At 38.0% G+C, this 17,058-nt stretch overlaps 1 protein-coding gene across 6 annotated transcripts in view; it reads left to right on the top strand.

The window, feature by feature from the left end:
- The window catches only part of NKTR (natural killer cell triggering receptor), a 50,196-nt gene that overhangs the window by 9,925 nt on the left and 23,213 nt on the right, over positions 1-17,058 (top strand). For 5 of the 6 annotated variants that reach the window (XM_014945009.1, XM_014945008.1, XM_014945006.1 and 2 more), the window contains exons 2-6: positions 420-508; positions 8,919-8,993; positions 12,056-12,163; positions 13,176-13,220; positions 15,003-15,090. In XM_014945009.1, coding sequence (XP_014800495.1) covers positions 451-508; positions 8,919-8,993; positions 12,056-12,163; positions 13,176-13,220; positions 15,003-15,090 — 374 coding nt within the window. In that variant the 5' untranslated portion in view covers positions 420-450. Of the gene's footprint in view, positions 1-419; positions 509-8,918; positions 8,994-12,055; positions 12,164-13,175; positions 13,221-13,538; positions 13,567-15,002; positions 15,091-17,058 lie in introns of those variants that run through there. The other variant, XM_014945010.1, reaches the window with a different exon arrangement.

The following is a 17,058-nucleotide window of genomic DNA, read 5'->3' as shown; positions in this document are numbered from 1 at the left end:
CCCGCCGCTTCCCCTCGTCCTCCCCTCACGGGGGCGGGCCGCGGCGGGGGGAGGCGGCGCGGCGGCGGGGCGGAGCGGAGCAGAGCGGGGCGGGCGGACGGACGGGCCATGGAGTCCGTCGGTTAATGGCGTTCGGGGCCGGCGGCGTCTGTCCCTCACGGAGCCTTTCGGGGCCCCGCCGAGCCCCTCACGGAACCCCCACCGGTCCCTCTCGAAGCCCCTCACGGCCCCACCGAGCCCCTCACGGAACCCCCACCAGCCCGTACCGCCCCGGTGTCGTTTTCCCCTTTCGGTGGGGAGGAAGGGAGGTAATGAGGGGAGGGGAAGAAGGAGGGAAAGGCGGCCGAAGGGCGGGATCCGGCGGGGCCGGGCCGGGCCGGGGCCGCTCCCCACTCAGGGCGCCTCTTCTTTGTGTCCAGGTGGCGAGGGGCCGGCGGGCTGCCCGCCGCCATGGGGGTGCAGGACCGGCCCCAGTGCTTCTTCGAGATAGAAATCAACCGGGAGCCAGGTAAGGCTTTGTCCCCCCCCGACACAAACATTCCCCTCCAGTGCTGTGCTTGCTCTGTGTATTTATTTTATTTTTTAACCATATTTTTTACCTTAGTAGTTGACCCAGGCCGTTAGGAATGAGTTTGGCCCTTGATGTGTTATTCCTGGGTTAGTTTTTGGTAACTTTTGGTGTTTACTAGGGTGCTGGATGTTTTTTTTTCCTCTCCTTGGGATTGATTTTTATTTGAATACGTGGAGGGAGAGGTTCAGTGAGACAAACTATTCCGAAGATAAAAACGTTTCTGTATTGTAAGTGCTGTCTAGTTAGGTATTATACCTTCACAGTTCTATATACTGTGAAAAACTAGGGCAAGTTGTGAGGGAGCTGGAGAGGGACTCCGAGAAGTATTTTTAATCACACAGTAATTAAAACTGGAAAAGGACCTCGGGAGGTCATCTGGTCTAAATCTTTCCTCTTCCTGCTCAAAATGAGTCTTCCGAGTGTAAATGAGAAATGGACCATAGAAGCCTGGAATGTTTCACCGGGTGGCCTGATTTAAAAAAAAATAAATTAAAATAACTCTTAACTCGTATTTTCCCTATGGGAAGTGTAATCGCCCGTACATGGGAGACTGAGAGTTTTAATCCTGAAATAGCAACTTGATTCCCTCTTCTGTTTTCCCCACTCTGTAAAAATGGTTGTACGGATTTACTTACCCATCTTTTTTGAATGTGAGTTTATGGATGCGTATGAGCTGTCTCTCCTGTGCTCTGTATCGTTACTATTTGTCTCTCAGAAAAATGAATAAATGTGATGGCTTCATTATGCTTTCACTTTCATTTTCTGCTCCAATGTTTCTCTGAAAGACTTTGAAATAAGAGTTTATTTCTCTGCATTTTCAAATTGCAGTTGCGTGCAGATGTAACCGTGACCCATTTAGCTTGCTTTTTATTTTCACCAAAACTTGAAAAGAAAGATTCAGTTCTAACTTCAGTGGCCTGATAGGGCATATCTACAAATCTGTTGCTATTCTAACTCCTATTGGAGGTGCTTTAATTAACAGTATCTTTTCTGAATACTTTTATTGAAGAGAAAAATGTTAAGGTAAATGGAGTTTCAACATTTTCTGTTGCTTTAAATTCAGATTTGCTATGGAATAAGACTACTAAAGATGTTTTTAGGTTGGTAGATTTCCAGTTTAGAAATAGTATAAGATGGGTTTATAGCAAAGACAATTCATCATCCTTCATCTCATTTGCTTTTAATATTTGTTAGGTTTTTTTTGTTTTGGCCATTAATCTGAGGAGTCTCTCCCTGCACTGTTTTCTTCAGCTCTTTCTCTGGACAGAGGTTCCTGCTCCCATTTCATAATACCTCTTGTTGCCTACCTTCTTCCCCTCCTCAGCCTTGTGCTGTGCATCACGAGTGAAAGTGGATTACCTTGTTTTCCCTCACATCTACTTGGGCTTGATGACTGATAGCGGTGTCAGGGAGGAATTGCAGCGTTAGTGTTCTTGGTGGTGCAGAGCTCTCAGAGCCCCTGGAGTAGACACAGGGGCTTTGGCTCCGTTCGTGGCTGTCTCTATTTATTTTCTTTTTGAAGTAACAGGAATCTCACAGCTGTCTATCAAATTCAGAGCCCTGCTGTTTGTATTGCACCCGACTAATGAGTTGTATTTTTGCAGGAAAACGTGCCAATTTGTAAAATGATGGTATGGGGACTCGTGTAATTTGGTTATACTGCTTTATTCTAGTGTCTGTTTATTAATTCACTACGCAACTATGCCTTGGGATTTAAGGTTATATTTAAAAAGCGTAAACCTTGCTCTTTTAGCTGTAAGATGACCTTCAAAAGCTGAACCAAGTGTGAATGATAAAGCAGTGCTTCCAGATGACATGAAGCACTAACTCTGAGAGATGTACTCTCCCGCTGATACTAGTGAGGTATTAACTTTTAGACTGCCAGAAGATTTCCAAATTAACATTTTGCTTATTTGATTTTACATGCAATAAGCTGATCTTCTTGCTCATTTTTATCAGATGTAGGGAGAAGAACAATCCTGTGTTTTGTTGTTAGCCAATAAATAAGACATTGCCCCCACCCTGTCTACACTGAAAAGCTGAACTCGCATCTCTCCACAAAATGCAGGGAATAACAGGATGTGCCTCTCGGTACTGGAGACATCTCTTTGCCTGCAGAATACAAAACTGTGTCATTTTTAACAGTGTAGGTTGCTTGGAGTCCAAAAATATTCCTCCGGGGCAGCTGCCAACTCTTAGCTTTCCCCTTAACAGACTTTGCTTACCCAGTGTTTGTCAAGATACCTGTAGCAATTAAAAATAAGAGAGTGGTGCACAGACTAGATGAGAAGGAGCAGCAAAGGGTATGGGGGGTGAGCATATGTGAGAGGCGAGGGGACTGCAGAGTTCAAATTAGTTTTACTCTTTTAACTAGATCCCTTAGAAAATACAGGAGTGAATATTGTAGCTAGGGTTGGGCTCTCAGAAGCTTTATTGCAGCTTTTGTGTCCGTATTTTAATTCTAGCTGGAGAATCCTGATGCCTGTTTGTGTGTCCCTCTTGCAGCGGGGTAAACTTTGTAGGCTCTGTGTCAGTGTTTTTTAAGTCTAAATTTAGGCTGCTTTTAATAAGTTGCCTGTTAAGCATTTTTGTTTTTTTTTTATGAAGGCACTTTGTGGTTCCTAATTTTTAAAGAGCAAACAGAGAATAAATCAGGAATAAGCATTTATTTTGATACTAGCACAGGCTCTCTCTTCTTTTGGGTCCCCCCCTACCCAGGGATTTGGACACATACAACATGCCTATAGGAGCGAGCTACCTACGGCATGCCAAGAAATCTGGGATGGCAGCAGATGCCTATTTAAATAATTCTGTCTTTACTCTGTGATGCAAATCTGTGTGGAGCTTCAGTCTTTCAGGTACCATGATAATTAGAACAGATGTCTGACTGTATGTCGCACATACAGTCAGTTGTGTAGCAACAGTTCATGTGGCCATCCAAGATTATTTTCACACATCTCCCCTCCTCACGATAATTAGAACAGATGTCTGACTGTATGTCACACACACACTGCTGCTGTAGCACAGTTCATGTGGCCATCCAAGATTTTTTTCATGCATCCCCCCTCAACTGGCTTTATCCATCATAAACCATGTTATATTTATTCATTTTCGCTTTATGTCATTGTGATTCACAGAATCATTTTCCTTCTTTTTATTTATTTATTTATTTTACTCCTGTTTCTGTTACTGTTTGACCCCTTGCTCACTTTTTCATTCCATCCCAGTTTCTTTCCTTCCCGGGGTATATCCCTTCCCTCATCAGTCAGTCTGTTCTTTCATTACTTCTCTCCTTCTGGTCGCTTTTGCCTCGAGTTTGGTGTATTTTGGGATTTCAGCTGCTATGAATTTATGTGAAATAAACTCCATTGCCAAAGTTATGGTAGTACTGTGTCTGCGTTAGTAGAAGTGGGGTTTTCATTACCCTTCCTGAAGGCAGAAACTGTTCTCGACAGGATTCTCTGTTAACTTTTAGCCCTTTGAAGGCAAAAAGTTGTAGATTGGCAGAAAATAAAACATCACGAGTTTTTTTTTTATGAAGGCACTTTGTGGTTCCTAATTTTTAAAGAGCAAACAGAGAATAAATCAGGAATAAGCATTTATTTTGATACTAGCACAGGCTCTCTCTTCTTTTGGGTCCCCCCCTACCCAGGGATTTGGACACATACAGCATGCCTATAGGAGTGAGCTACCTAGGGTATGCCAAGAAATCTGGGATGGCAGCAGATGCCTATTTAAATAATTCTGTCTTTACTCTGTGATGCAAATCTGTGTGAAGCTTCAGTCTTTCAGGTACCATGATAATTAGAACAGATGTCTGACTGTATGTCACACACACACTGCTGCTGTAGCACAGTTCATGTGGCCATCCAAGATTTTTTTCATGCATCCCCCCTCAACTGGCTTTATCCATCATAAACCATGTTATATTTATTCATTTTCGCTTTATGTCATTGTGATTCACAGAATCATTTTCCTTCTTTTTATTTATTTATTTATTTTACTCCTGTTTCTGTTACTGTTTGACCCCTTGCTCACTTTTTCATTCCATCCCAGTTTCTTTCCTTCCCGGGGTATATCCCTTCCCTCATCAGTCAGTCTGTTCTTTCATTACTTCTCTCCTTCTGGTCGCTTTTGCCTCGAGTTTGGTGTATTTTGGGATTTCAGCTGCTATGAATTTATGTGAAATAAACTCCATTGCCAAAGTTATGGTAGTACTGTGTCTGCGTTAGTAGAAGTGGGGTTTTCATTACCCTTCCTGAAGGCAGAAACTGTTCTCGACAGGATTCTCTGTTAACTTTTAGCCCTTTGAAGGCAAAAAGTTGTAGATTGGCAGAAAATAAAACATCACGATTGTCAATCCAGATGAATGTGGTACAACAGGGGCCAAGAGGGCATGTGATATGGGGGACCCCCATCAGAGGGTGTGTAAGGAAGGTAAGATGTAGGTTTTGGAGGGATCTGATTTTAACAAAAACTGTAATCCAGTCATCATAATAGAATTGTTGTCAGCGCAGAATGAAAAACCCTGAAGCCTTGCCTTGATGTTTAGAAAAACCAGGATTGGGAAATGGAAGACCAAACCAATCAGCCTCTTCTGGTGGGAGAAGACAGAGTGTAGTCTCTCACTTGAGTATCTCTGAAACTGAAGACAGTGAATTTTTGCTGTGTGCAGAACTGAAATATGTTTGTTTTTGTGGAGACCGTGGAAGATTTGGAATGGAGGGAGCTTCAGGCAGTACTTGTGGAAGACTGGGCTTATTAGAGGTCTGGGGAAGGAAGTTTATGGAGACTTCCCTTGCAAAGAGTGTAAGGTGGGGTAAGGCAGCACTGACAAAGTGTTAATATGTCAAGACTATAGATCCCTGCTCAGAGGAACTGGGACATCCATTGTTTTAACTGGTGTTTTCAAGAAAATCTATTCTTTTTCCACAGTAAAGCTTTGTTTTTCTGAAAACTGTAGCCGCATTTCTACTTTAAAGCTGTCTTTTTGAATTTATATGAGTTAGTGCTCACGAATTTTGGGATAAATAAGTTAATAAAATGAAAATACGGTCATTTTAGTGAGCTGTGATTTAAGCTTCTGTGCAAATCTGTCTAAGCCTTTGGGCCTCTGGCAGGCTTCCTGGCCTCTGTCTGTAAGGGACGTGCATCAGTGTCTTAATGGATGTAATCCCTGCTTTCTCCTTCAGCAGGATAGTCCTGTTGATATGCTGGGAAAAGTGCTGCGCTGGCTTCTCGCTTGGTTTGCTTTAAGAAATGGGGAAAAGCCAAACCCAACATATTTAAATTTAATTTTGGATGCCTAGGTTTATTTTGGGAGCATCTATCGGAAATCGACACCTGTGTGGCTGAAACAGAACATAATCTAGCAAAACAATTTATATTATATGGAAAATACATTCAAACAATATGTTGTTTCTAAAATGTTTAGCAGGTAAACTGGAGGAAATAACTGGATAAACATTTGAAATCAATGATGATTTTGATAAACTTTGCTAGCAGGAGCCCTTATTACAATGTAGCATGGATATTCCTACCCTGATTTTTTTACCACTTAATTTGAATCAAGTACTAGCTCTTCCTCAGCTAAAAAGTTAATCAAGAGTTCAAAAACAAAACAAGCAAAATGTTCATCTTTAAATTTGAAAATAGAATTCTGAAGTGGGATTATTTTCTTTCCGGTCTTTATGCCTTCTGGACTCTATAATTGGTGTAGCTCGTTAGCTACAGAAAACACTTTATGGAATCAAACTTTAAAATATCTTAAACTTTATATATGCATCACTTACTGTTTGTAATTACCAGTAATGTAAATACTTCTTTCATCACTTAGTCTAATTTCTATCAAAAAATATATTTAATTTACTATTGAAGTGTTATTTATGGTCAGTCCCAGAAAGCTTGTTCCCTAATCAAGTAACTTTACCTTCATATCAGGGAAATTAAGCTGAAGAAAGTATTGGAAATTTTCTCTGTAGAGTGAAGGTGAATCATTTCAGAGAAGAGGTGTCTAAATCTGAGGGAAGATTAATGATCTGATCAAGGTGTGAGAATGCATTTGGTCTTTCTCTGGCGCATTCGTTGACTGTTTGTCAGGGGAAAATACAAGCTTTCAGTGATAAGGGTATTTGTGCAGTTTAGGTAAAATGCAGATAGTACCCCAGCAGATGGATGCACAGTATGTGGGCTTCTGTATTACAAGCACACATTTTAGATAGCTTGAGATAACCAGGTAAGCAGCACTTGAGCTTATATGGAGGAGAGACGTTCTTATCTTTTCAACTGGATCTATAATCTTTTGATTTGGGTGTGTGCGTCACAGTTCGTAGGAGTTGAAAGGCATGAGAGGGTTGCAGATGCTGTTATTGACAGAGTACTAGTGAAAGCTACTCTTGAAATCATGGTACCTTGGTTATGAATGCCTTTTTCCATGTTCTCCCTTAACATCTTCAAGAACTTAAGATGATGCTCTTCCACCAGAAGATGGATGAGATGGCGTCTGCTGCCTAAGGTGCCAAGTGTGGTGGGGTTTGTACGTGAGACAGGATCTTCCAACCATAACTTTGATGCAGTTTATTCCTGAGGATGAAAGTCCCTCCTGGAGCCCACAGGCAGTGACACCTATTAGTTATTTGGGCAGCTCTTATCTTGGTAAATCAGCAGCTGGTCATTATTTCTCTACTCTTGGTAGAATGGGGATGGTGACATCGTTTTTTTTTTTTTTTTCTGAAAGGCTTCAATAGAGTGAATGTGAGAGGAAATCTGTACGTGGCTTTCTAAAGCACTTTGTCACTGCTCAGTTGGGCGCTTTCACAAGCGGAGGAATGGGATTTCTGCTCTCCTGAATTACTGTGTTTATAATGAAAATTGATAACTCTCTTGCTAAACTGTCTCCTCTATTGTGTTCTCTGTGTGCATCTTCACTCCGCGTAGCTTGTAATGGTTTCTTCACACCCAAATAGCTGTCTTTTCATAGTGCTGGTTATGGCTACTGCTGTTTAATGGAGGGGCTTTGAATATTTGCAATTTTTTCATGCTTTGGAGACTATCTCTACCCATTTTCTTTAGATTTTCTTCCTGTAATGACAAATAATCAGAGAACATTCTTACAGCAGTTAATGAAAGGCAGACATTTCAACAGCTGAAGGCATCTTGAATTTTTATCAAAGAGTACAAAATACAGGTGGTCTTTGTGCTATTTCATTTTATTTTTTCTCGTTTCTTCCATTTTTGAACCAACTGCAAATTGCTGGCAATTGTATTCGTTTGGAAAAAAACCTAAAATTGAACACAGTTTCTTAGGAGCCTCTTGAATTTTTTTCTGGGTGACAAAGTATTGAATAAAATACATTTGAACTTAAATTATGATTATTTTTTTTCTTTAAGTGGAAGAAAAGAAAACGTAATTCCTGGAATACTTACTTTTTAAAATTTTCGTTGAGGTCTTAACCAGTGTGCACCACTAGAGGGTAGTGCTCATTGACAGATTATTATGGTTTTGTAATCCTGGCCAACAGTGTGGCTTTTATGGTTTATTTCACACCCTTTAGAGACAACGACTTCCTCTTTGCTAATTACGTATTTTTGAAAGGCTTCATGTCTGGGAGTTTTCTGCTTTTGTTTGTCAGTAATATGCATCCTGCTATCTTGGAAAATAACATAGAAAATGTGAATCAGTTCTGCAGTAGTTTTTCTATTAATTAAACCACTCTTTAGCAGTATTGTAATAGTTTTCCAAGGTACGTAGTGTAACTACCACCAACAGCGTGGGGGGAGCTGTACTAAGAGTGAGAATTACTCCATTCACTTTGCATAGAGAGAAAGTACTATTTGGTTCATAGTATCTGGCAAGTGGAATGTCCTAAAATTGCTAGTATTATTCTGCCCACCTTTCATCTTTCTATTTGGTTCATCTATTTTTCTATTATTTTTTTTAAACTAGAGGATTTTAGGCCAAGAGTGTTACTTCAGCTCACTGAGGACCTGTATCTATGGCAAATCTTTTGGGTTTTCAAATCAGAAATTAATTGACAGGATAAATTATTTCAGTAAATCAGTTTGGCTTTCCAAGTTCAACTCCAAATGGAATCATTGGGATTCTGAAGAAATGAGATATAATGATATTACTTAATTTTCTTTTTTTTTTTTTTTTTTACAAGTACAATAGTGTTCTTTCCTGCTGCTTGTTTGAATATAAGCGTATTTGGGATGTTTTCTTACTCATCTTGATAAAATAGCTTTTTTTCAGAAAATTACATTTTCAAAACATTCTGATTTATTTATATGCAGCTTTTCTTATGTCATTATGATGAGTTATAAAAATTATATTTTTTTTTTCTTCTAGTTGGTCGAATTATGTTTCAGCTCTTCTCAGACATATGTCCGAAGACTTGCAAAAACTTCCTTTGCTTGTGCTCGGGTAAGTACCGTGCTTATATTTATGATTTTTTGTTTTCTTACAGTTGTTATTTGTTTATATAAGTATAAGCCACAGCAGAATAACAGTGCTGGATTTATTTTTTTTTCCTCATAAAAACAAAGCTGAGACTTGTTGGTGCTGGGGAGGATTTGAATAATGCATAGCAGGAAATAGCGTGGTATTCTATAACTGTGAGTTTGAGTAATGAAGATAATTCATGATTACGGAATGTGAAACTGTGAATTTCTGGAACAAAGACATTTAGTCTTTTTTTGGACCCTCGTGTGGGGCTCCTGGAGGTAGAAGTGATTGACAAGGCTGAGACTATGGTGGAATTATTGATCACTCAAGTTGCACAAATGCCATAAAGGCAAGAAATTCTTAAGGAATTATCAGGGCTTTAAGATTTATCAGGAGAGGCATCAAGTATTAATGTCACTGAACAGTGTAATGCTGACATTTGACTTAGGACACTACATAAAAGTTTGAATATATGTACATTTTTCTTATATAACAATATAGACTTATAGAATGTATCTAATAAAATTTTGAGTGTATTTCAGGTCCGTAGAAGTGCTGGACAGGGATCAGAGGACAAGAGCATCCATTAAATCTGAGAAAACTTACTAATTTTTAGCTAAATTGAGGACTAAAAGGGAATACGATGGCAAGAAATTCTTAAGGAATTATCAGGGCTTTAAGATTTATCAGGAGAGGCATCAAGTATTAATGTCACTGAACAGTGTAATGCTGACATTTGACTTAGGACACTACATAAAAGTTTGAATATATGTACATTTTTCTTATATAACAATATAGACTTATAGAATGTATCTAATAAAATTTTGAGTGTATTTCAGGTCCGTAGAAGTGCTGGACAGGGATCAGAGGACAAGAGCATCTATTAAATCTGAGAAAATTTACTAATTTTTAGCTAAATCGAGGACTAAAAGGGACTACGATAGTCCCTTAGAAATCCTGGGCTTGTTTGGTGGGAGAGAGGAGAGATCTGTGAAATTAAAGGGACAACACTGGCAAAAGAATGTCTGGGTATTTCATCTCATCCTCCAACCCATGTTTTTTTAAGGAGTGGGTTTTTTTGGTCTGCACTCTTCCTCAGGGATTTTTTCAGCTGTAAGTTGAAGGTTAATCTTGATTAAGTTATTGCAGGAATGAACTGTGCCAGTGAAGCCTCTACTTTGTATATGAAATAACTCTTTTCCAGATCATTAAAATGCTTTAGCAAGATTTTCCAAGCAGCGTTTTAACATCTGGCTTTTGGGAACAGCTTTCCAAGAACTGGTTACGTGAAACAAATTTGTTGATATCCTTCTGTGTTAACTTCTTAAAGTTCATCTTGTCAGAGCTCCAATCCCAGAATGTGATGTGTTCTAGATAATCTAGATAATCTCTGAAATTTAGAAGAGCTTTATAATGCCGTGAACTTGTGGAACGTACAGTACATAGCTCACTTTTTTTGAGGTCTGTGTGGTGATGCCTCCTCTTTTGATTCTACTTTCTGATTATTTTTTAATCACACAGTGATTTTTAATCACTATTAAAGAGATATCTAGGGATAGATACCTAGGGAAAGAATGATGCAACTATCATAGAAAAACAGGAACTTGCTTGAAGTTTATCAGAATAGATTAGACAAGATTTTAACATCTGGCTTTTGGGAACAGCTTTCCAAGAACTGGTTACGTGAAACAAATTTGTTGATATCCTTCTGTGTTAACTTCTTAAAGTTCATCTTGTCAGAGCTCCAATCCCAGAATGTGATGTGTTCTAGATAATCTAGATAATCTCTGAAATTTAGAAGAGCTTTATAATGCCGTGAACTTGTGGAACGTACAGTACATAGCTCACTTTTTTTGAGGTCTGTGTGGTGATGCCTCCTCTTTTTATTCTACTTTCTGATTATTTTTTAATCACTTCCACTTATTAAAGAGATACCTAGGGATAGATACCTAGGGAAAGAATGGTGCAACTATAGTAGAAAAATAGGAACTCGCTTGAAGTTTATCAGAATAGATTAGAAGAGATATCTAGGGATAGATACCTAGGGAAAGAATGATGCAACTATCATAGAAAAACAGGAACTTGCTTGAAGTTTATCAGAATAGATTAGACAAGATAAATAAAATGTGGTAGCAGACTGCATAGTGTAATGTCTGAGCCTCCTGTTCTGTAGTTCTGAAAGATTTTTAAATCTTTACAGCAGCTTTGCTAGAAAAACATAAGATGGAGATAATGGAAGGAAAAGGTGTTGGATATGATGAGGGTTGAAGCAAACAAGCAGAAGAGAGAACAATTTTTTTTTTTGCTTGTTTTGAGGAAACGACTTTTTCTTTGTATTGTATCCTTGTTTGAATTCTGTTCTACAGCTGGACAGGTTTCATTGATGTCTTCAGCTGGTCCCTTTCTTTTACTGGAAAGACATTTGGAAGTAAGCACAAAGTTAGGACGTCTACTTGAGATCAGAGGTGCAGGTTTAAAAGCTACCTGAAACATTTGTTTTATTCTTGCAAATTGTGTTTGATTCTGCTTACTTATAGGACAGCACAATTCTTTGACAGATATCTTTAAAAATTTGGTAATAAACACTGTTTTGAGGAAATGACTTTTTCTTTGTATTGTATCCTTGTTTGAATTCTGTTCTACAGCTGGACAGGTTTCATTGATGTCTTCAGCTGGTCCCTTTCTTTTACTGGAAAGACATTTGGAAGTAAGCACAAAGTTAGGACGTCTACTTGAGATCAGAGGTGCAGGTTTAAAAGCTACCTGAAACATTTGTTTTATTCTTGCAAATTGTGTTTGATTCTGCTTACTTATAGGACAGCACAATTCTTTGACAGATATCTTTCAAAATTTGGTGATAAACACAGGTGTCCCTGCCCACAGCAGGGGGTTTGGAACTCGATGATCTTTAAGGTCCCTTCCAACCTCAACCATTCTGTGCTATTCTGATGGCTTTCATATCCATTAGTACTAGGGAGGTGAAACCCTTGGAGTTTGTTCTGTCACAATCTGTAGATCCTTTTTGTTTAACCTTCTTGCAGGTGAAAAAGGAATTGGCAAAACAACTGGAAAGAAGCTGTGCTACAAAGGCACTACATTCCATCGTGTGGTTAAAAACTTCATGATTCAGGGTGGGGACTTCAGTGAAGGTAAAATGCACTTTTAAAACCGAAATGTTTTAAGTAGAACAGAAACGTGATAACTGAAGTGGTTATAATGTCAATTTAGAAAATGCCATGGAAGCATTACAATGCCATAAAAATACTTCATTTTCTGTGAAGTAGAGCATAGATCACCCATTTCTTTTATTTGAAATTCTAAAATGTTTCCATTGAAGTAATATTTATTTAGAAAATATGTTAAGTTGAAGAAGAAAAAAAACACACACCACCACCTTGCTGGAGTTAACACCAGTCTTATTAAAACAGAGTTCAAATCTAAAATATATTCTTACTTCTTTTTACTTTCGTGTCTGCAGTAGAGGCAACACTAACAATGCTCTGTTGATACAGGGACCTAACTATTTGAATAAGTTTGCTTTTTAAAATTATTTGTAGTAAATGAGCTAGAAGTGTTTAACGGGTAAGTCTCCAAAAGGAGTTTTTTCCAGGAGTTTCTTTGTTTCCTTCCCTGTAGTATGTGTACAACATCATGTTTTAGTCTGTTGGCCTTCCCTGAAATACCTGTCCTTACCAAAATCTGTCTTCTTCACCGTGTCCCAAAATACCTGATAATATTGAAGGAATATCTTGTTTTGAGAGTCAAGTAGTAGTGCCTTTAGAACCGCCAGCTACTTTATCTCATCCATTCGAGTGGTTTCTCAGCTGCTTGGAGCTGGACAAGACTTTTGGTTGTACCTTCTGTGGTTCTTTTTTTTCTTGCTGTTGTTTTGCTGCTTGTCTGCTGCTTGAGCAAATACCAGTGAGGATTAGCCTTTGGAGCCCTGCTCTGGACCTCCTGGTGTTCAGAGGCACCAAGACAATCATCATTGTCAATATTTTGAGTGTCAGCAGGATAATCCACACCTGAGACTTTTAATTTAAGGAGTTTATGCTCAAATATTAGTAACCGGCCAGAGCATCCTGGTTTGTTTTAAAGTGATGGAATGTTACATACAGCTTTTTTTCATAAAAGATTTAATTCATGCTTTTTAATGCATAGGTAATGGAAAAGGAGGTGAATCTATTTACGGTGGCTATTTTAAAGGTAAGAGGAAATATGTCTTTGCAGATTCTTTATTCAGTTCTGAGATAAACAAGTCTTGATTCCCAAGCTACTTAATGAGATCAGGTCTACTTATAGATCACCTTTTGCATGAAACTAATGTTGCATGAGAATTATTTTTATATTCATGACTTTCAGATAATTTTTTTTTTTTTGGTAATATTTAACTTTAACTGACAATTAATTAAGGCTAACATTATTGATTAAACGTGACTTTCAGCATGGAGGTTAGGCAACTTTATTCATGAATAAACTCCTATCTTCCTGCCTAAAACTGTCAACATATTCTTTTGTTTATAGAGAATGTGGTCTTTTGCAAAATGAAAAGGTAAGAGACAAAAGCTCAGTAACACAAATTCAAACTCTATTCCCTTGTACCCTTCTTAGTAAATTATAGACAACTGATACGTCCGTTTGTAGATGGGTATCTGTGTTGCTTGGAGAAATGAAGAGTTCTGTGTCTAACCTTTCTGAGGGTTAATGACTTATTCTGGGAAACAATACTGGCATAATTTCCAACTCTGAACAGTTGTTTGTTTTTTTTTCTTCTTTTGTTAATGTCCCTTTCCTCCCAATCCCTATTCAAGGTTTGTATGCTTAGTGTTCATTTCTAAAAGTGTTTGATTTTTATTTATATGCTACACCAGTTATTTCACTTGCAAAGAATTTGTAAATAAACGTGCCTTTACCTCTTTTTAAAATCTGTTGTTGGAAGGAAAATGGTGAGTTTATAAAGTATTTGTTTGAAGACATGCAATTCTTTCTTGCAAAACCCAGGTAGTTACTGTGGTATTGGAGTGTTAATAAAAGCACTATGTGTATTGATGTAACAGCCCCTGGCTCTGTGTTTTCCAAGTGGCTCTGGGTTGTTAAGTGCATGCCATTGAGTTTGTCTTAAACACAGCCACAGTTTGGTTTTGGAGTGTTTGCAGCCTTTAGTCAAAAGAAAGTGTTGAATAGATCCATTTGCTAAGCAGTTACCAGGGTTTGTTCCTAAGGGGGGGGGAGTGCTAAACATGCAGCATTGGGGTTTGATATGTAATCTTTAAAAATGACACCTTTGTACACTGAAATTGCTAGTTTTATCTTTGAAAATAACTTTGGAAGATCTGGTTTTCTATTATGCTGTACAACCAGAAGTCTTTTTTTTAATTCACTGGAATATAAAATGCATGTTTAGTTTAGTCTTAATTGATTGTATTGCATATTTTCTTTAGTTTCTCATCCAGGTATCTAGGTGGTGGTTTTTTTTTTTTCCCCTTGTATGTTTTGAGACTTCCAGTTTTGAATCAATAGGTGGCTGTCTTTTAACGTGCCACCCCAGGGGAATGGCTTAGATCTTTCTACCTGAGGTGCATGCTGCATAAATAACAGGATCATGTATGTTAAGTCTTATTTTGGGATGTCACTAAGTCTGCCAACCTTGGTTTTATTCAGAAAATGCTGGATTTTAAATCCAGGTCTATGAGACTGTAATGTTTATTGAAGACACTAATAATGACTTTAAATATTTTCATTAGAAATGTTTGCACTATACCTGAAGGTTTTTCTTTTAGAAAGAATGCTTTCTGTCTCATAACTGCTTGTACTGTAACTTTTGAGAGGTTTGTTTAAACTTGAATTTTTGGTTTTTTGTCCCAACCTGTTCATGTTTCTTCAGCAGCAGCAGAATTTCTCCTTGTAGCATTCATAAGTAACTAAGAAAATTAGCCTTGCGTTCCTTGTCAGGGAAAAATCTGACAAACATGTTTTTTCTTCAAACAGATGAAAACTTTATTCTCAAACATGACAGAGCGTTCCTTTTGTCAATGGCAAACCGAGGGAAACATACCAATGGTTCCCAATTTTTCATGTGAGTAGATGTAACACGACAGTTGAGCTTTTCTTAAACAGAGAAGCGCTGTTCATGAGAAAGATGGTATTGCTAAATTATCTCTAACGATGTTATCTGCCTTATTTTAAGTAGGGTTGAGGGGGTACCTGCAGTGTAAGGTCTAATAGGAAACATTAGTTATCGCAATTTGCTTGTGGCGTTCATTTGGATTAGAAGCTGGTGCTACATGTATATTCCCTGTTTATCTCTTTTTACCCTAAAATTATGGCTTATGCAGTAAGTTCCTAGTGCCCAGAAAATAGATTCTTTGGTTTTCTGTGTGCACCAACCAAATCTTAACAGATTATCTGTGAATCCCAATGTTGAGCACTGTGTGCCAAAGGGAGTGAGATCTGGAGGTGATTTGATGTGGTTTTGCACATGCTCTTTGAATTATGGTGATTTATGATTTAGTTTGGGGTTTTTTGTTTTGGGTAGTTGGTTGGGTTTTTTAAGGGGGAGGATGAGTGGGAGTTTTGTTTGTTTTTTGGGGTTTTTTTTAACTTAAAAGTGTTTGCTCCTGAGGTGCTTTTCTTCTTTATTGCTGCATAGTTCTGTTTACTTGTGTATAAACCAACTAGTTCGTAAAATTATGTGCTGATAATCAGATTTTTCCTTCATTACCTTAAAAAAATAAATACATCCATTTTAGTATGTAGCTGAATTCTGTTAAATTGTAGAAAACACCTGGCACTCTATCATCAATATATACTCAAGTCTGATATATCAGGGTCTTCTGATTAAGGTAGTTGTATTCTAGGTTCAGTATTAGTATTTTTAAAATTCCTTATTTGTATGTGACCATTTATCCCCTGAACTCCCTTTTAAAAATTGTTTCCTGTTAATGTTTAACAGCTTGTATTCAGAAAGATCTGGATTATAACTTTGGGCTTGGGCTGAGAAGTTGTTTCTGAAATAACACTGGTGTTTCCAAAAGTAAATTTTAGTGTAGTTACTTGACTAGAAAAAAATCTTTTTTCCTTTGCCATCTTTCTTGGGGTATAAGAATGAATGGCGCTTCACTGTCTTCAGGAAAGGAGTAAATTGTCCTCCAGAATCTTTCTTTTTTTTCTTTGCCTGAAAAAGATCTTCAGTATGATACAATGAAGTTCAGATAAGAGACATTTTTAGGTTTCTTCCTAAAGAATGCCCTAAAAATGGAAAATGAATAGGAACCTAAAAGGAAGCCTTTCACAGTTACCACTGTAAAAACTCGCCCAAAGCCAAATTGTTTTCTGTTATCTTCATATAAATTTTAGGTATTGTGCTTCCTTTCAGTAAATCTGAATTGATCTATATACACAGTAATATGGAATACAATTTATATATAGAAACCCTTGTGGTTTAATAAGGTCTCTGCAAGACATTGGTTCGCTCTTTATTACTTTGTGACTTACTTTTTGGTTCTCTTGTTGTAATTTTCCATTTTTAAGCTTATCTGAACGCTATACATGAAAACTTAATGATGTCACATCAGCCAAGAAGCTATCATTTGAGGGCTCTAAAGTTTCTTTTCTCTCCTGCATTTGGAGTCGTCTTCTTTCCCTTATAATTAGTAGACCTGGCTTACTTGTTCAATTAGATTTAACAGACATAAACACTTTCTCTCTCCCCACACACAGAAACAACTGAAGGTTGTGTGAGATGCTAAATTACAGTTTTCATGGGACAATAAAATGAACAGTATTTAAGAGCACTTTCATCCAATACAGAAGTATTTTGAAAGATGTAGATTTCTTCAAAAATTCTGTGTTTTTCCTAAAATCGCTGTGAAGAGCTAGTTTGGTGGGAATTCAGGCAGAATAAGATGCCTAAATGTGATCATCTCTCCTTAAGCTAGATTCTCCCAGCTGCCTCTAGGAATCTAAAGCCATTTTTAGGGTGCTGGGGTGTCTTACCTGGCCTTCTGCTGCCAGGAGAGAAAAGGGTGAATGTTCTGAAGGTCTT

This window comes from Calidris pugnax, unplaced genomic scaffold (assembly GCF_001431845.1).
Source record: "Calidris pugnax isolate Ruff unplaced genomic scaffold, ASM143184v1 scaffold54, whole genome shotgun sequence".
Taxonomy (NCBI): Eukaryota; Metazoa; Chordata; class Aves; order Charadriiformes; family Scolopacidae; genus Calidris; species Calidris pugnax.
Note: the sequence above shows the minus strand (reverse complement) of the source record. Positions and strands in the feature narration are given on the sequence as shown.